An 18276-nucleotide genomic window follows, 5' to 3' on the forward strand; every position below is an offset into this window, starting at 1 on the left:
TGCGCCTCCGCGGGGTTGGGGGGCAGCGCGGCGGGGGTGGGAATTACATTGCCGCGCAGGGCGTACTGGGAGTTGTAGTCTGTGGCGGGGCGAGGACAGCACGGTGGCTGCGCTCAGCGAGCGGCTGGGCCGGGGGTGCGCCCGGGCAGGAGGCCGCGCTCGCCCTGCGAGGTCCTGAGGTCGCCGCGCCCTTCCAGAGGCGCTGGTGGCTCCCGCTGGCCTCGCGCCCAGGCATCCCCGCTCCCCCGCCCCGCACTGCTGCGCCAAGGGCCAGCGCCCGCGGTCGGACTGGCCCCTGGTTCTCCCCGCAGTGCTGCTGCTGTAAACGGGGACCCAGGGAACCCCGAGAGCCCCCGCCCAGGCCCTGCTCCGGAGAAACTCAGCCCGCGGCCGCCCTCGGCATCCCGAGAGATGACAGCTGGCACGCTGACACAGGGTGCCCTTGTCCTGCTGGGATCTTGCCTTAGAGCAAAAGGCAGGAGGATGGAGAAGGCTGGGGTTTTAGAATAAATGAACGACACAAGCCAGGAGTCCAATAAAACTATGTTTATAAATAAAAACAAGGAGATTGGTGTTGTTTTTATAAAACCCAGTGGGTAGGGCAGGGCAAGGAGTGCACAGTGGCCAGGGAGGCTACTGGGGACAGTCTGACTCCAGCGGGCTAAGGAGAGGCTTTGGGGAGTCAGGGAGATGAACCAATGGTGCGTGAGAGCTGGCAGGGGGGCTGCAGGGGCAATGCAGACTCCCAGGGAGCAAAATACAATTCAACTCCATCGTATAAAAACTGTGAACACAAAAAGGAGCGAAGGAGGCAACGCTTGTGGAGAAAGCCACGGCATGGCAGGAGGAGAGGGCGCCGGGGCGCCAGCACCAACAGCAGCAGGGTTGAGCGTGTCCATACTGTACCGTGCTTGGCCCTGGGCATGGGGAAAGGGCTGCCCCAGCCCCAGGCACGTCTCCGAGTACCCAGAAGTGGAAGGAAGAAAGGCAGGGAGCACTGTCCCAGCACACCTGTGGGCACTGAGCCCAGAGGCCATGGTTCAGGCTGCAGTCTCAGCCCTGGAGAGTTCGCTCACAGCCCAGAGGGAGTGGGGCTGTCCCAGAGGTTTGTCCCTCCCAGCAGCCAGGCCAGCAGCAGTGGGCAGAGGAGAAGACAGACTCAGGCCCTTCAGAGGGCAAATACAGGGGACCTCCACGTTTCTCCAAAGCATGAAAGTTGTGCCCCGCCCTCGCCTTCTAACTTAGTCCAGGCCCCTGAAGGTACCACATAGCTGAGCAGCAGCGCGACAGCAGGAGGGAGAAGGCCACAGCTGCCACTGCCAGCCCCAGGCACGGGACAGCCCCTACAAACAGGACAGGCAGCAGCACATTGCAGGCAGGAGGGCAAAGAGCAGGATGGAAGGAGCAGAGCTCTGCCCTTAAATCTCCCCAAAGAACCCCAGGGCAGGCGTAGGGCACTGAGTCACGCAAGAGACTGTGCACAGGCAATCATTGCCTCTCTGGGCAATCACAGCCCCAGCCCTGAGACCTGGCCAAGGTGAAGAGGGTCCTGCCATGGGTCAGTGTCAGGCTTGGACCTGGCCCAATATGTGGGCAAGAGAAGGGAGGCAAGAGGGAAGTGGCAGCATCTCTCCACTCCCTGGAGGCACTGAAGCCCTGGAACATTCATGCATTAGCCAGAAGGCAACTACAATGGGATTTAAAATACATATATAAGGCTGGTCCCTGCTCCCCTCTCAGGGCTGTGGGAAGGGCAGGGCATCTTCCACGAGGGGGAGGAAAGAAGCCATCTTCAGCGCCATGCGTGCCCAGCGCCCCTGGAGCTCCGTGTCCTGCTGTCGGGCCACGCCATGCTCCAGCTCTCCCCCCCATGGGCGGCAGGCTCAGAGAAAGTCAAACACCCCGTAATTCTTTGCTGCTTGATAGAAGAAACACAAAAGGGTGAAAAGAAAGAAGAGATGTTTAGGGTGAAAGGACTGAGGCAGCAGTGACACACGGGCAAGCAGCACAGGGTGCTGGGACGGATGCGGATTAATGGGGTTAGAGAGGATGGCAGGAGGGAATTACCATCGGAAATACACAAGTCTGGTGGCGGGATGGGCTGACAGCACCCAGCAGGCCTGCCAGGCCTGTCCACCCCACTCGAGGAGGGATTAGAATCAAGGTTTAGTTCCATTTATTATTTTTTTTTCCCTTTTTTCTTTTCGTTATCAAGACAAAAAAAAAAAGAAACAAAAAAAAAACCCCAAAAAACAAGGGGTGAAGCCAGGGCTGGTCCTAGGAAACAAACGACAGGGATAGAAGGGGGAAGGAGGGACAGCAGACAGACAGGGGACGGGCGCTTCACATTACATCCACAAAGAACTCACTGGGGTTGCCCATGGCCATTCGGAAGGACTGTCTACTGGCTGTCAGTTCAGGGGGCACAGAGGCCAGGTCACGGCCCGGCGGCGCCCCGGGGGGCCCCATGGCTGACGGCGGTGGAGGCATCAGCAACATGGGGGGGCTGAAGAGAGGGGGGAGGCCGGGCGGGCCGTACGACTGCTGGCTGTGGTGGCTGCGGATGCTGTGAGCCAGGGAGTGCTGGCTGCGTTGGCTGTGCTGGCTGGCCGGCACCGAGCGCTCGCTGGCCGCACGCTCGCGCCGCATGCTGCTCCTCGTGGTGTGGTCCGACTCGCTCCCGCTGCCGCCTGACTTCGACTCCCCGGTCTTCTCTCTCTCCTTCCTCCTCTCGCTGCCACTGCGATTGGAACCGCTGCTCCGGCTCCCTGTGAAGCACATGAGGCAAGGTTAGGCGCTGTTGCTTTCCAGCTCGGACAAGCCAGGAAGAACGCATGGATTCTCCTCTAGCCAAGGGAGGACTGCAGCATGCTCTGGCACAGCCAGGCCCCAGCAGAGTCTGTGCTCTCAGTCTCCCTTCAGCAGCGAGTCCCACGACCCTTCTGAGATGGCTTCTACCCTGGCTTCCCCCACATAGGGCCTTGCCTAAGCAGCCTTTTCCTGCTGCTGCCCTGTACTGAACAGGACATCTGCCCACCTACAGGCATATTTTAGTCTTTTTCACTTACCTTCACTGTGTTGACTGCCTGCACTGCCCCCTCCATAGCTGTAGCCTGGGTCAGGGAAGCCGGGATGGGGGTTGTATGGATGAGGCGGTGGATACTGATACGGGAAGGCCATAGGCCAGGGTGCGGCTCCTGGGTGGGGGAGCGGAGCCAAAGTGTCCTGATCAGAGGCACCACTGGAGCCGTCATGATCATGAAGAGACAGATTAGCCATGTCTGCAAGAAAGCAGAGAACAGGGGTTAATCCAAGCAGAAAAAAAAAACATGTGTGGTGAAGCAGTTTTCTGTCCACACTTGCTGATGAACAAGGACAGGATATGCAAAGAGACACAAGAAGTTGGCACTCTCTCTGTTAGTCAATGCCACTATTTGGGCTTCCTGGCTGAACAAGTGCCAGGCTGTGGGAGTCCAAGCTGCCACTCTAATACAGAGACCAGACTGGTGGGAAAGGACCACATCTGAGCTACAGCTCACCCTGCCAATTCCTTCCCCCATCTTATATGAGCAGAACCCAGTTGCCTGAGCACTAACCCCTTGCCAGCATTGAAATTCAGAGCCTGGAGACAGTCAGTAAAGACTAAGACTCTGCTATGACTGCCCAGAGAAAAGATCACATAGTAGGTAACAGTAACCGGCTGCTTTCCAACTTCACTACCTCAGCAGCAGGACAAGGGAACTGGGATATTCTTCATCACTCCCTTAACAGAGTCTGTAGAACAAGGGGCCCAGCCTGATGGCAGTGGCTGTAGGTGTGTCCCCATGGTGTCAGCAGGGCTTTGCAGGACCACTAACCCTCCATCCTCTCCCTCCCACCCACGCCAAGAGCCATACTTCCACAGAGGTCCCCGAAGATGTAATAGCACTGCTCCGAGAAGGTGATCTTGTTCACAGTGTGTCGGATGTAGCCAGCCTTCAGCAGATTGCTGGCATATTTGCGGGACTCACGGCGGTCTGTAAAGCCCTCCACATGGTGATAGAGCCAATCTACCACATCCGAACCTGCCATCAAATATAGAGTTAAGTTTGGCAAGAGAGAGGAAGACGGTGGCCCTTGAGGCAGTGAGCCACACTGGAGCAAAGGCAAAGTGGGTCAAAAGGTTCAATTCATGACTCTTGCCTAGCCAGCAGTTTGTTTATGGTGACAGAGATGCTCCCTTGGACATCTGCCTGAAAACAGGCCACCCACTCCCCAGTCCCTGCCTCTGCTGCAGGCAGCACAGTCTCTTACCAATGAAGGCATTGGGGATGGTGATCTTCAGCCACATGCGGTCACGCACCTCGAGGCCTGACTCTGGTGAGGCCATGGCTTTGACAATGGTGGCCATGTCACTGTGGATGGACAGGTGAAAGTCATCGAGGCCTGTGGTGTGGATGAAGGAAGGTAGGCAGAGGTGAGAGAGAAAAGAAGAGACAAGAGGGCCACATGGAAGCATCACACATGGGAGGAATGGGCCAGGGAACAATACATCGCAGACAGCCTCAGGGTACACACTGTGTAACCCCCCCTTCCAGCCTTCCCATGTTATCCTTCACATGTGTCGTAGGGACAGGACATTTTCATGCTCATTATCCCAATCGTGGTTTTTGTTCCCTGTCCTCAGTTTGTTTTGTCTTCCTTCCCCCCCCCCCCCCCCCCCCCCCCCGGCTGGCTGCTGGCTCACCGCTTAGCTTACTTGCTGCTTTGCTTGCTGCTGGCTGCATGCTTTACTGGCTCTGCTTTCCTCTCTTTTTTCTCTGCTTTTCGCTGGCTTGCTTTTTAGCCATTTTTTTTCCTTTTTCCCGATTTCCGTTGTTCCCTTCCCCCCCCCCCCCCCCCCCCCGAAGACATCGGACCTACTCCGGGCAGGAGCTCCCCCAGGGTCTGCAAAAGAAGCTGCATACCCTCTGCGGCAAAGAGAGATACAGCTCAACCCCCTTGGACTGGTAAAAACATCTGTAATCGTCTTAAGCTATTTCTCTTGTGCTGAAAAGTGTTTTTTTGTTGTGCCTTAATAAACAAGTTTTTTCCACTTTCCCCTCTGAAAGAATTCCTCCCGAACCCGGTGGTGAGAGAGAGGTTGCGGAAGGTTTGGTTTCCTATAGGGAGCTCCTTTAGAGGTGTTTTCCCCTAATTTGTCCAAAACCAGGACAACATGTCAGCAGTTTCCTCTTGGGCAAAGCCCAGGCAAGAGGGCTCACAAACTTACAACAAACTCTTGGCTTGTTGCCTCACCCAAGCTCTCCAGACCCTTGCTTCAGGGCTCTATATACCAAATCATCCCAAACCTTCAGAAAGCAACCAAGAAGCTTGTGCTCAGCAGGACCCTGCCCCACCACAAGGCTCTTTGCTCTCAGCTGCCTCCTCCTTCTGCTGTCTGGGAGGAGCTCTCAATTGCTCCAGGGACATGCTGAATCTCTCTGGCTCCACATTCTCAGCAGCCAACCCCTGACTCCCCTGACTGGTCTGAGCCTTTCCTCTACACCTGCCACAGCTCCTGATTGCAGCCAGGCTCCTCTACTCTCCTCACACAGAAGGCTTAAAAACATAGTATTAATTCTCCCAGGCAGAACTCGCACTCATCAAAGTGCCAGCCCAGCGAGAGCTACTGCCCTCCCAGTCCCTTGGCAGGGCAGACCAGGCCCACCCCAGCTGTCCCCAGGCAGATGTATTGCTCCTTTCACAGCATAGTGAAGGTGAGGAGGCCGTGCAGCGGGTGCAGCACGGAGGCACAAGGACTTACGTTCAGTCTCTGGGATGGAGCTGGTGATGGAGGAGCTGGTGGAAGTGATTGTGCTCATGGATGGACTCATACCGTACGCTGGGTAGGTGCCAGTCATCGCTGCCGTGTGAGACACCCAGGCTGCCGGGTCAATGGGCCGGATGGGCTCACCTGCAATGAAGAAAGAGTCAGTCAGTAATTGTAAGAAATTATCACCTCATCAAAACAACCTCTGGGGAGGGACAGGGATTCAGCACAGCCCATTCCATCCCCAGTATTTGCCGGGACTCACCCGGATCGGAGCATGGAGAGTCTGGCCCAGCCCAGATCCGCTGGGGCGCAACTGGGAGAGAAAGAAGAGAGGGAGGGTCAGCAGGAGAGGTCCAGAGGGAGAGATCCCCCTATGGCTTAAGCGGGGGTTTCTCTTTCCTCTGGCGCCCCAAGCAAGTGACCTCCCTGCCCCAGTGAAACGCGTCCCCAGCGTGATGTGGGAAGAAGGGCTGGGCTTATGGGCATTTTGGTTTGGGAATAGGACATAGCAGCCTCCTAAAAGGAGAGCTGAAACCCCATCAAACCCCAATTCAGTGCCCCATGGAGTCACACACATAGGGGAGGAACAAGACAACAACCAAGTAAGTGCTTAAGGCAGGGCTCTCACATGAGCTGGGCACCAGCGCTAAGGGTGGGTCAGCTATCCACTTACTCCTGGGTAACGAGAAGCAGCCCCGCGGACTGGGGTCCCAGCACTTGGCCACTGTCAGGGTGATGGGCCTGCAACAAAAAGGTGAGAGTTAGAGCCAGAGCAGAGTAACACAAACCCCTGCATGATGAGTGGATGCTGTGTGCCAGCTCTCTCCTGGGAGACAGGGAGAAGCTGCTAGTAAAGTGACTTTGTTCCCCCTCTAGCTTTGGGTTTCCTAGTGACATGAACAAAATGATGTGACCCTGCTGAGGGTTGCTGATGACCCAAATAGAATCAGAGAATCACAGCAAAGTTTGTTTTGGAAAGGATCTTTAAAGGTCATCTAGTTCCATTGCCCTGCAATGAGCAGCAACATGGCATCCCCACAGAAAAGGAGCAGAGACCCCAATTCCCTGCAATTCTTGCATTGGACATGAAAACCCAGGAATCAAAGCAACACCAAAACCCTAAGTTCTGAGCTTCTGCAGAGGCACTGGCAGAGGTGGCTGGAAGATACAACTCACACACTCCAAGCACAAGCTGTGCAGATGTCCCTGGATGGAAGGAACAACCCAAGTACTCACCCCGGCTTGTGCACGATCTCCCTCAGCACCCGCACAGCATCATCGTTGCTCATGTTCTCAAAGTTGATGTCATTTACCTACAAACAACACAAAGAGGTGAGTCCCAGAGATGTGACCAGAGGCTGAACTCCCCACTCAGCTCAGCAGTGACTCAGCTTCCCTCTTCCAAGCACAGCTTCCTGGGTTTAGCCTGCCAAAGTTCTCAGGGAGGTTTCTGGGTCTTTTCTTAACTGCTTTCCCAGGCCCAAAGATGGAGATATGTGGGTGTGAAGTACCTGCAAGAGCATGTCTCCTGGCTCAATCCTGCCATCAGCTGCCACAGCACCTCCCTTCATGATAGAGCCAATATAAATGCCTCCATCCCCACGCTCATTGCTCTGTCCCACAATAGAAATGCCCAGAAAGTTGTATTTCTCTGCAAGGATGGAAAGAGAAAGAAGTAAGTCACCCCAAAGCATCAAGCACAAGCAGACCTAACCTCAGTAAAACCACATCCTAATGGTGGTGATTTGCACCCCTGTCCCAGAGAAATGTCCTGGGACACACAAACTCTTGAGAGACAATTTCTTCAAGAGAAGCCAATCTCCTACAGAATCCATCTCCTCACTCCTCCCCCACATGTTCTCTTTTACCCCTCTCCACGACCCAGTCTCGCTCTGGAAGGACTGCAGGCTCCATGCACACCTCCCACTCACCCATATTCAGCGTGACCGTGATGATGTTCAGGGACATGGTGGAGTCTGTGATGCTGCTGAAGGACGAGGACTGCAACGTAAGCAAAACATGAGATGTCCTCCTGTGCCTCAGTAACATTCCCAGCCCTAGCTTCCTCCACTTGTCCTTTTCTTCCTGCCCCTCCTTGTGGCACCACAGCCACCACCCACAACTCCAGTCTTATGCTGGGAGTTTTGCAGAGCTAAAGAACAACCATGGTCCTTATGAGCTCTCTACAGCCAGGACAAGGCCTGTGGTCCCAGCTCTTGAGGCTACATTGGCTTGGAAAAGGTTCACAGCACTTTTTGAAGTCTCAGTACTTGGACACTCATCCGAAGCCATGCCCACAGCAAAACCAGCTGAATCCCTGTGAGCCCACCCTGGCCTGCACTGCCCCTCCCAGGATACCCAGCCCCTCTCCCTGGGTACCCGCTCAATGCGTGGAGCCTTCTGTTTCCTCCGGCGTCGCTTGTGCCTCCTCATTAAACGGGAAGCACTGCTTTGCTCTGTTGAACTGCTAAACCTGCAGGCAAAAGCAAGAGTCAGCTCTTCTGCTGCCATAGTGGTGGCTCTGGCAGCAAGAGAGCCATGGAAATGGCAAAGGGAATAGAAGACTGCAGGGGCAGAGTGGAGAACATGCACATGGGGGACAGACAATTGCAGATGGATCTGCTGGGTGAGACAGAAGCAAGTCTGAGCCCAGGACTACTGTGCCCTACAAAAGGCATCTCTCTCTTCTGAGAGTCAGGGGGAAATTAGTGTTTCCTCAAGACTCAAGTGCTCCTACCTGCTGGTGGAGTCATCTTCATCTGAATCGAAGAAGCTGGTGGTCTCCAGCTCGCTGCTCATGAGCGTGGAGGAGCTCTCGTACCCACCCAGGTCTCGGCGCCGCTCTCCCTTCACTGTCCCATTCACCCTGGGTGCTGTGAAAAGACAAGGCTCGGTGGGCTTGAGACAAACCCTTCCCCTGTGCAGGGCTCATGGCAACCTCCTCAGAACAAACCTGGCCATCAGTCAATCCCATCTAGTGCCAAATAACTCTCAGTCTACCCTGGGCTCAGATCCATCTCCTATGGGATACCTCTTCTATCACTACGGGATAGGAAGAGGCTGATGGGCCAGTAGGGACAATGCTGCTAAACTTGTGGAAGACTTGCAGCTGTTTCCTTGGTAGAGCAAGAAGCAGCACTAGTGCCAAGGCTAAAGCTCACTCTTCTAAGAAGACAGAGGCAAAGCTGTCTCCAGCTCTTGGGGCTTCTAAAGGAGATCTCCCTTGACCCCAAAGGGTTCAACACCAAGCTCTGATGTAACACAGGTGTTAGCTCCTACCTCCAATGTGAGGCTATGGCCCTTCTAAAAGCTACAGAATAGCCCTTTTGAGCTGGGAAAGCTGCCCCAAGTCTGGAGCTGGCGCTGCCAGCCATGCCCCAGCCATGCCTTTGCAGAGCTCTCACCATGTTACCAGCACTCACCATGCTCAGGCCCATCTGTCCGACGAGGTCGTTCCCTCTGTGATGAGACCACTGAGTCTGTCTCTGTCTCATTGTCCAAGTTTTCCCGACTCCCCCCAGTGTTAGGGCTGTGATGAGATAAAAGCAAACAAATATGTTCAACAGAGAACAACTTGACTAGGCTCTCTCTACCTCTGTCCTGACCAACACAAGGTTCCAGCCATCAGCTGTCTCCTTGAGGGACAGGAACAACCACAGCACACCTACAAGTGCAGGACAAAGGACTGGGGATGCTGTGCTGGCTCTTTCCCTGCAGTATTTTCAGCATGTCCTTGTTTGTTGAATAGTGCAGCTCCACTTCAAATCGGCTCCCAGCCCCACTCTCCTCCCCTCTTGCTGGCTGTCATCCCTGACAACTTGGGTAAGAGTGTCCCAGCCTGGCCTGGGATACTGGTCTGGATTACAGCAAATGCACCATGTGGCCCTTGGAAACCAGAACAGACATCCATGTAACTTACTGGAAAGAAGGGGGCCTGGAGTCTCCAATTCCTCCTGTGCGCTCCATGGAGGGTGGCAGCTCTGTCTGGTTATCGGCACAGACCGAGCCAGCATCTGAATGGGAACCCTCTGCAGACACCAGCTGGAGGGATGAGAAACAGAAAAGGAAACTGAGAAAACATTTATAAGAGTGGCCAAAGGAGCTGGCCAAAAGCCTGCCTGGCCCAGGATCTCATTTCTGGCCATTGACAACAGCAGATGCCCAGGAGCAGGTATGGAACAGGCCAAGCATGTAGCAACATTTCCCCCCACGGCCTTCCCAGACGCTGGCTATTTGTGGCTCAGGAATTCCTGACCCAGCAGTGAAGCCCGGGTGGGTGACAGCTGTGCTTGGACACTCTAACATCACCTGAACACCCACACCACACACTCAGGTAACCTTTAGCACACATCCTGCAGCAGGGACTGGATTCCCCCAGTTCTCCTACTGGAAAAGACAGTTATGAGTCATTCCTTTCCTCAGCTCTAACAGCCTCTACACTTCTGCCTTCAAGCTGTGGGACCCAGCAGGACTTCCACCTTCACAACCCTCAGAAGCTGGGCATAACAGAGCTCAGGGCCAAGACTGGCTTTGAAATAGACTCTTGAAACAGACTGGCTTCCATATGTACTTCACAAACTTTCATGTTGTGTTCAGCTTATTGGCTTGAGCACAACCTTCAGCCAGTCTCTGGGATGCTCAATGGATTCCCCAGTGCAGAAATTCAAGAAAGGGTTAAACCTCTTTATACCAGCCATGCTGTGGGGCAGCCCAGGCACACCAAGACACCGGCATTCTGGCTCTATAATAATAAACCATCAATTTCAGGGCTCAGGGAATGAGCTGGAGACTCTCCCACAGGCCATGGGCTTGCCAGTGGAATGAAACAGAGGACAGCTCAAATGAGCTGCTCCCCAGTATTGTTCCCTGTCCAGATTTGCACTCTCCCTTACTTTCAAGCTGTAATGAACTGGGCTAATCCCAACAGGGTCAGGCAAGAAAGCAACAAAAAGCCTCTTCCTTGACAGAAGCAGTCAGGACCTCCAGAGCAGAGGTGACAGGGCCCAGAAAGGATCTAACAGAGGTGAGGAATACCCATTGTTGCTCAGGATAGACAAAATATGAAACATAGGCTGGAAAAAAGCTGATAGCTGCTGTCCAAACCATAATACCCAGTGTAAATTCAGAGGCATCACTACTGCTTACTGGTGAGGGAACCACATCTGCATGGAGCCAAGACCAGATACCAACTCAGATGATAGAAGCACAGCCCATTTATACAGGTCTTGAGTGCTTCCCAGCATCACTGATGAAAGAGCTGTGCCCTGCCCACCTTCAGGAACTGGGGAAACCCTCATAAGGGGGATATAGACCCCACAAGATCATCGTTAGCATAGCAGATGAGAGGTCTACTGCCAGAAATATTGGAAACAAAGACAGGGATGTAGCTGGGGCAAGGAAGACAGGGCAGCCTTGAAAAAGCCAGAGCCAAGGCAGCAGACAGGGCAGAGAGCAGCCTCAGGTGTCAAAAGCTGCAGAGCCCGTCCCACAGGCCCCAGGACAAGCCCAATGGCTCCTGCTCTCACAACTGTCTAACCAGCTCATCTCACACTCAGGTCAGCTTCTCTCCCTCCAGCAATCCTGAGGCACATGCCTGGCTCTGCTCCTGGCACCTTCCTGGTGACTTGTCTTCCCAGGATACATCCCCCTCCCTAAGGGCCACATCCCTATTCTGGTAGCCACTGCCCAGGAGTGCAGAGTAGAAAAGATGCTGAAAGTGGCAAGCATTGCCTAGGGAAAAGTCTTATAACACTTTATGCTTGAAAATCTCAAGGCAACATCAAGCAAATAGATCTGGACAGAGGGAACTAGCCACAGGCAGCTGTCAAACAGCAGTGAGGAGGGTGGAGGGGGTGTTCCAAGCAGGCGGGATTGATGCTATCTTCCTCTAACACTCCCAAGGCTGGGATTTCCTCCCAGGAAGGTTCTGATAACCATCCTGCACTTTTCCTGCTTCTTACACTGTCAGAAAATACTCACTTGGATTCAAGCTTCTGTCTTTCCCTGTTGCTAAAATTAGTACTGAGTTCCAAAAATAGCATCATTCCAGCCTGTCAGTTGGAAGCAGCAAAGCAAGTGCTCCCCTCTCAGCCCCCAAACCACCCATGGACTAGGAGACTCTCAGCAGTGGTAGTAAAAGGGATCATCAGGTGCACAAAGACCTCTGGGACTGAGGAGACTAGGAGACTAGGAGACTAGGAGACTCTCAGCAGTGGTAGTAAAAGGGATCATCAGGTGCACAAAGACCTCTGGGACTGACATTACCCTTCATGCACAAGAGCTGGTAGTGATGCTCACTCTGGGCACAAGTTCCCTGCAAGGATCCAGCCCAGCAGAGCAGCAGCATGGTGGTCACACCAGACAGACCCACACCAGATCTGTGCCACTCACACACTGAACAACCAAAGAGCTCCTACAAGGAAAGCCAGCAGCTATATGGACATATGGATCAGAAAGAAAAGCACACCAGATAAAAAAGGAGCACTGGAATGGATTTAGAGACTTTGGGACTCCCCATAGGGCAGGTGAAAGCAAAAAGCAGCTGGAAAGGGTGGGGTGGTGGCACATCTTGGGGCAGATGCAGCAGCAGTGGGATGGATGCAGAGGAACGTGTGGTGGCCGAGAGCCGGACACAGGCTGATTTCCGAAGGCCCTGGATAACCGCTAGAGGGAGGACGGCAGGCGTCCGGCCCCAGCTCTTTGTGCCGGAGCCCAGCACAGCCTTTCCTCCCTGCTCCAGCCTGCACCCTGCTCCCCGGGCTGGAATTCCAGCGGCAGCTGTGTCGGCAGTGGGGTGCCTGCCTGCCCCGTCATTGTTTGGTGCAGGGATAGAAGCAGAATTAGGTGTGACCTGGCCTGATTTGCTGAGGATTTTTACCGTTCAGAGGCCTCTGGAAAAAGGCACTTGAGTCTTGGTGTAGATCCCCACACCCTCATCAGCACAAACTGCAGCTCAGCAGAGGGAAAACTGGATGATGTGCTGTGGAGACTCTCACCCCACTAACAGAGGGTCCCCGTGGGGACAGAGGGAAGCAAGCAAGCAGGGAGCAGAGCATATGCATTGCATGGTACTGAGGGAAAAGCTTGTCCTGCAGCTGCCCAGGCAGTACCTTTAGTCTTCAGGGCAGTCAAATCCAGTCCGCTTCACCAGCACTAAAGTCACTTAAGCCTTTTGCACCAGTCATTGGAGCGAGACTTTCCTTGGAAGAGCTGACCCTGCCATAGGGGCACAGGGGTTATGCTGTGGATAGGCCACGACCATGATCTCTGCTAGGCATCAGTCACCAGGAGCTCTTCATAGAGATATCCCACATCTTCCCTGGCACAGTGGACCCAGCATCACAGAGCTCCCACGTCCAGCTGAGGGACTGGAGTATGGGCATCCACCTCATCAGCTTCATGAGCAGCCAGCACACCAACAGTGTGTGCTGGCTGTGCCTTACTTGGCACCCCACATCCAAACAGTGTTTTTCAGAGAGGGCACAAACAGGCTGAGAGACACTGAAGCAAGGGGCTTGCTTACCCACGACACCACCCGGCCGTTGAAGCAGGGAAGCTTGGCATTGTCATCCGAGATCTCTTCTTTCACCACCCTGCAGAGGGGAGAGGAGGCAGTCAGAGCTGGGTTCAAGACTTCAAAGGAAAAGGAGACTCCCAGATTTGTATTTGCATACAGCACCAGGCATCTTTGGGGATGGAGCAGGAGAGGACTGGCAGCTCTCTCCTGCTGCTAGGCCACAGGTTCCTATGCCCACAACCATGACTGGCAGCCTGAAGAGGAGCCAAAGACAGAATAGCCTTTCTATGTGCATACAGCTGTTTCATCCCTCAGATCACATTTTAATCAGTAAAAGTAAAATTCAGGTGCATATCATAGAATCATAGAATCATTTAGGTTGGAAAAGACCTTTAAGATCATCAAGTCCAACCATTACCCAAGCACTGCCAAGGCCACCACCAAACCATGTCCCCAAGTGCCACATCTACACAACTTTTAATTACCTTCAGGAATGATGACTCCATCACTCCCCTAGGCAGCCTGTTTCAGTGCTCGACCCTTTTGGTGAAGAAATGTTCCTAATGTCCAATCTAAACCTCCCCTGGCACAACTTGAGGCAATTTCATCTTGTCCTGTTGCTTCCTAAGAGACCAATCCCCACCTGGATACAGCCTCCTTTCAGGGAGTTGTAGAGAGTGAGAAGGTCCACCCTGAGCCTCCTTTTTTCCAGATGAAACACAACCAGCTCCCTCAGCTGCTCCTCACAGGACTTGTGCTCCAGACCCTTCCCCAGTTCTGTTGCCCTTTTCTAAACATGCTCCAGCACCTCAATGTCTTGTAGAGAGGGGCCCTAAACTGAGCACAGGATTCAAGGTGTGACCTCACCAGTCCCAAGTACAAGGGACAGTCACTGTCCTGGTCCTGCTGTGCACACTACTGCTGACACAACCCACAATGCCATTGACTTTCTTGGCCACCTGAGCACACGCTGCCTCATGTTCAGCCACTGTCAACTAGCACCTGCAGGTCCTTTCCCATCAGGCAGCTTTCCAGGCTGCCTTCCCCCACCCTGCAGAGCTGTGTGGGGTTGTGACCCAGGTGCAGGACCGAGCACTTGCCTTGTCAAACCTCATGCAACTGGCCTTGGCCCGTCAATCCAGACTGTCCAGATCTCTCTACAGAGCCGTCCTACCCTCCAGCACATCAACACTCCCACCCAACTTAGTCATCTGTGAACTGAGTGTGCCCTCAATCCTCATGACCAGATCATTGATAAAGATATTAAACAGGACTGGCCCCAGTACTGAGCCCTGGAGAACACCACTGTGAGTAGCCAATGGATGTACCTCCACTCCTGACAACCTCCTGAGCCCAACCATCCAATTTTCTACACAGGGAACAGTGCACTTGTCCAAGCCATGAGCAGCCAGTTTCTCCTGGAGAATGCTGTGGGAAATAGTGTCAAAGGCTTTACTAAAGCCCAGGTAGATAACAACCACAGCATTTCCTTCATCCACTAACTGTGCCACACTGTCACAGGAGATCAGGCTGGTCAAGCAGGACCTGCCTTTCCAAAACCCATGCCAGCTGGGTCTGATTGCCTGGCTGTTCTGTACATGCCCCATGATGGCACTCAAGATAATCTGTCCCATGACCTTCCCTGGCACTGAGGTTGGGCTGACAGGCATGTAATTCCCTTGGATACTCTTTCTAGCCCTCCTTGTAGATGCACATCACATTTGCCAACCTCCAGTCACCTGGGACCTCCCTGGTTGACCAGGACTGCTGGTAAATGACAGAGTGACTCAGTAAGCACTTCCACCAGCTCCCTCAGTATCTTTGGGTGGATCCCATCTGACCCCGTAGACTTTTGTGCATTTAAGCAGGTTGCTGACCATTTCCTCTTGGATTACATGGGCTTCATTCTGCTCCCTGTCCCTGTCTCACAGCTCAGAGGGCTGGGCACCCTGAGAACAGCTGATCTTGCTATTAAAGACTGAGGCAAAGAAGACATCAAGCACCCCAGCCATTTCCTCACCTTTTGTCACTGTGTGCCCCCACATCCAATAAAGGATGGACATTCTCCTTAGCCCTCCTTTTGTTACTGACATTATTTGTAAAAACATTTTAATTGTCTTTAACAGGAGTAGCCAGGTAAGTTCCACTTGGGCTTTGGCCCTTCTAGCTCTTCCTGCAAAACCTCACAACATCCTCGTAGCACTCCTAAGTTGCCTCCCATTCTCCCAAAGGTAAAATATTTTATTTTTTCTTGAGTTTGAGCCAAATTTCCCTGCTAAGCCAGGCCATTCTTCTTCCCCGCTGGTTTGTCTTTCAAGCACATAGGGACGGCCTGCTCCTGCATCTTTTAGATTTCTGTCTTGAAGAATATCCAGCCTTCTTGGGCTCCTTTGCCCTTCAGGACTGCCTCTCAAGATACTCTGTCAACCAAGCCCCCAATCAGGCCAAAGTCTGCCCTCTGCAAGTCCAAGGTGGCAGTTCTGCTGATCCTCCGCCTTACTTCTCTGAGAATCTAAAACTCTTATCATGTTGTGGTTGGTGTGCACAAGGCGGCCTCCAGCCATCACATCACCCACCAGCTCTTCTCTGTTCACAAACAAGTCCAGTGCATGCCTTCCCCAGCTGGCTCCCTCACCCACTGTATCAGGAAGTTCTTCCACACACTCCAGCGACTTCCCAGACTGTTTCTACTGTACTGTATTTCCAGTAGACATATTTCCACCAGTTTGCTTTTTTCTAAAGAAATACATAATTTAAGCCTCTTTATAATGATCTGAAAGAATCACAAACTATGCCAGAGATTTCTAATAGATGAAAGTGAAATACATTAAACATGATGCCTGCTAAATGATACTGTTGCTTTTTAATTACATACATAATATTTCAACATCACTTCAAGCTTTATAGTTGTGCCATAATGTCATGTCATGTCCCTGCATTACACAAACAGCTTCATTATTATCAGCCTTCACAGTGAAAGAAGAACTTTATTTTTTCCCCAGTAGGAAAAAAAATCAGTTTTCTTCTGAGAAAGTTGTTGTTTTTTTTTTTAATTATAAGTATCACTGGACCCCTAAATACTTTTTCCACACAATCTGCAACCGAAACAACTTACGAATTCAGAAGAGTCAATTACTACTATCTTTGATAAATCAAATACCAAAATAGGCTTTAACAAGCTCATTTGCTTTTCTATCCAATGACAACATTTAAAGCACTCTTATTTAATACAAAGATATATTACAATTAGTTTGTGATAATATGTTCCCCCTTCCAACCTATATTTAAGGTAGCTTGACACATATTATGCTTAAAACATGAAGTAACTAGATAGTGAATAAATTATGGGGGTAGGGAGAAAGTCCAAAAAAAAAGAAAAAAAAAAACAAGTAAAGAATGTGAAACTAAGAGAAATTATGTATTAAAAGTAAGTAGATTATAAGTATCTAACACTACTCAGAAGTGGAATTCTATCAACAGCTCTGAAAGGTCCCGAAGCCAGTCCCCAGCTCACGGGGAATCAACAAGGATGCAAAGGTGGGGCACGGAGTTGTGGCCCATTGCCCCAGCGTGCCATCAAGTCGCAGCACGCTGGGGCTTGGAGAAACAGGCGCTCTGGGCTCCTGGCTGTGCTCTGTGGTGTGCCAACAGCTACCCCAACTGTCCCTGAAAACAGGACACAAGGCTTGCCAACACTCACAAGGCATCAGCAAAAGGCAAATGAACAGTGCTAGAAGCCTAGACCTGGGGAGCAGGCCTGCTCCACCCCGCCAGCCCCACTGGTTGCACCAGTGTCACACACGCTCAGCAAAGGGCTGTCCCACGGGGTGAAAGGCAGCACGCCGCCAGGCCTTTGCTGGCAGCTGGCACTCACAATCCCTGACAAAACTGGAGAGCCAGCAAAGGGACTGCACAAAGACTACCCATCCCCAGAAGGCACAGATGAGGAGGTCATGGTTTGAGCAGTCTAATCCACTCCCAGGATGTGTGTTAATTCCTTTTGCACAGATGGAGAAGCAGGAAAAGCAGGAAAGGAGCAGTGACGATGGATTAAAACCCTGATAGTTTAACGCTCCTTCAGCATGTTCTGTGCCAGCCTCTGCCCAAAGCCCCTGCAGCCCAGATGAATGTCAAATACAGGCAATCCCCTTGGGACCCACCCTCTTTGGTGCCCACACCAGCCCTTTCCAGTGCAGGCAAGTTGTTGTCTTCTCACTTCCAAGTGCACACACACACACACACCCTGCCCTGGCTGCACTAGCATCCATTCATACTGTCGCCAGCAGCCTGGACTGCATCCAATTCCTAGAGAGAACTTCAGGCAGAGCCAATTTTCAGTGCTACATGCTGCCTGCTCAGGGACACAGAGCCCTGCCTATGGGTGAAGGGACAGGGTGATATATTTGTTGGGTCAAGGTGACCAACTGCTCAGCACAAGTCAACTATTCCACATTCAGTGGGGACAGAGGAAACCAACCCCAAGACCCGCCCATTCAGCCTCAGCTGCAATGCCTGATGGAGAACAAGCTCCCTCTGTCCTGAGAGCTGGTCCCTCCTCACTCTTATTACCCTGCGGCTGCCCCAGACATCCCAGGGGTCAGCTCCACCCCAGAGCAGTTTTCTCCCTCCTTCCCCAGTCACTACATTATTTATCACTATTTATCACCCAGATGCCAGAGCACAATGGATTATATATGTAGACTCTACAGAGCAAAACCTGATAGTGCTGGAGTCAGGCACATGCCAAGCAGGAATATCTCTGCAGTGCTGCTCACATCTGTCACCCCTCACACCATCCCAGCTATTCATGCCCTGCATTCCTTTCCAGCCTCAGCCTGAACTGCAGCCTTCCTCCTCCATTCCTTTCCAGCCTCAGCCCTAGCTGCAGCCTTCCTCCTCCCACCTCTCACCACTCTTCCAGTCACACTTCTCGCACGGACACGACCACAGGTTCACACGTCAGAAG

At 52.7% G+C, this 18276-nt stretch overlaps 1 protein-coding gene across 4 annotated transcripts in view; it reads right to left on the reverse strand.

The window, feature by feature from the left end:
* Window positions 1-531: 531 nt before the first annotated feature.
* The window catches only part of DVL3 (dishevelled segment polarity protein 3), a 34555-nt gene continuing 16810 nt past the window's right edge, over window positions 532-18276 (reverse strand). Inside the window, exons 2-17 of one of the 4 annotated variants that reach the window (XM_053951321.1) lie at window positions 13317-13386; window positions 9714-9835; window positions 9217-9323; window positions 8532-8667; window positions 8174-8267; window positions 7726-7795; window positions 7306-7445; window positions 7031-7107; window positions 6468-6535; window positions 6057-6107; window positions 5786-5935; window positions 4294-4425; window positions 3897-4064; window positions 3069-3281; window positions 2370-2768; window positions 532-1915 (exon numbers count right to left, since the gene is read on the reverse strand). In XM_053951321.1, the coding sequence (XP_053807296.1) occupies window positions 1884-1915; window positions 2370-2768; window positions 3069-3281; window positions 3897-4064; window positions 4294-4425; window positions 5786-5935; window positions 6057-6107; window positions 6468-6535; window positions 7031-7107; window positions 7306-7445; window positions 7726-7795; window positions 8174-8267; window positions 8532-8667; window positions 9217-9323; window positions 9714-9835; window positions 13317-13386 (2029 nt within the window). In that variant the 3' untranslated portion in view covers window positions 532-1883. Of the gene's footprint in view, window positions 2769-3068; window positions 3282-3896; window positions 4065-4293; window positions 4426-5785; window positions 5936-6056; window positions 6108-6467; window positions 6536-7030; window positions 7108-7305; window positions 7446-7725; window positions 7796-8173; window positions 8268-8531; window positions 8668-9216; window positions 9324-9713; window positions 9836-13316; window positions 13387-18276 lie in introns of all 4 variants that reach the window. The other 3 variants (XM_053951323.1, XM_053951322.1, XM_053951324.1) reach the window with 3 other exon arrangements.

The sequence above is a fragment of the Vidua chalybeata genome, chromosome 10 (genome assembly GCF_026979565.1).
Source record: "Vidua chalybeata isolate OUT-0048 chromosome 10, bVidCha1 merged haplotype, whole genome shotgun sequence".
Lineage (NCBI taxonomy): Eukaryota > Metazoa > Chordata > Aves > Passeriformes > Viduidae > Vidua > Vidua chalybeata.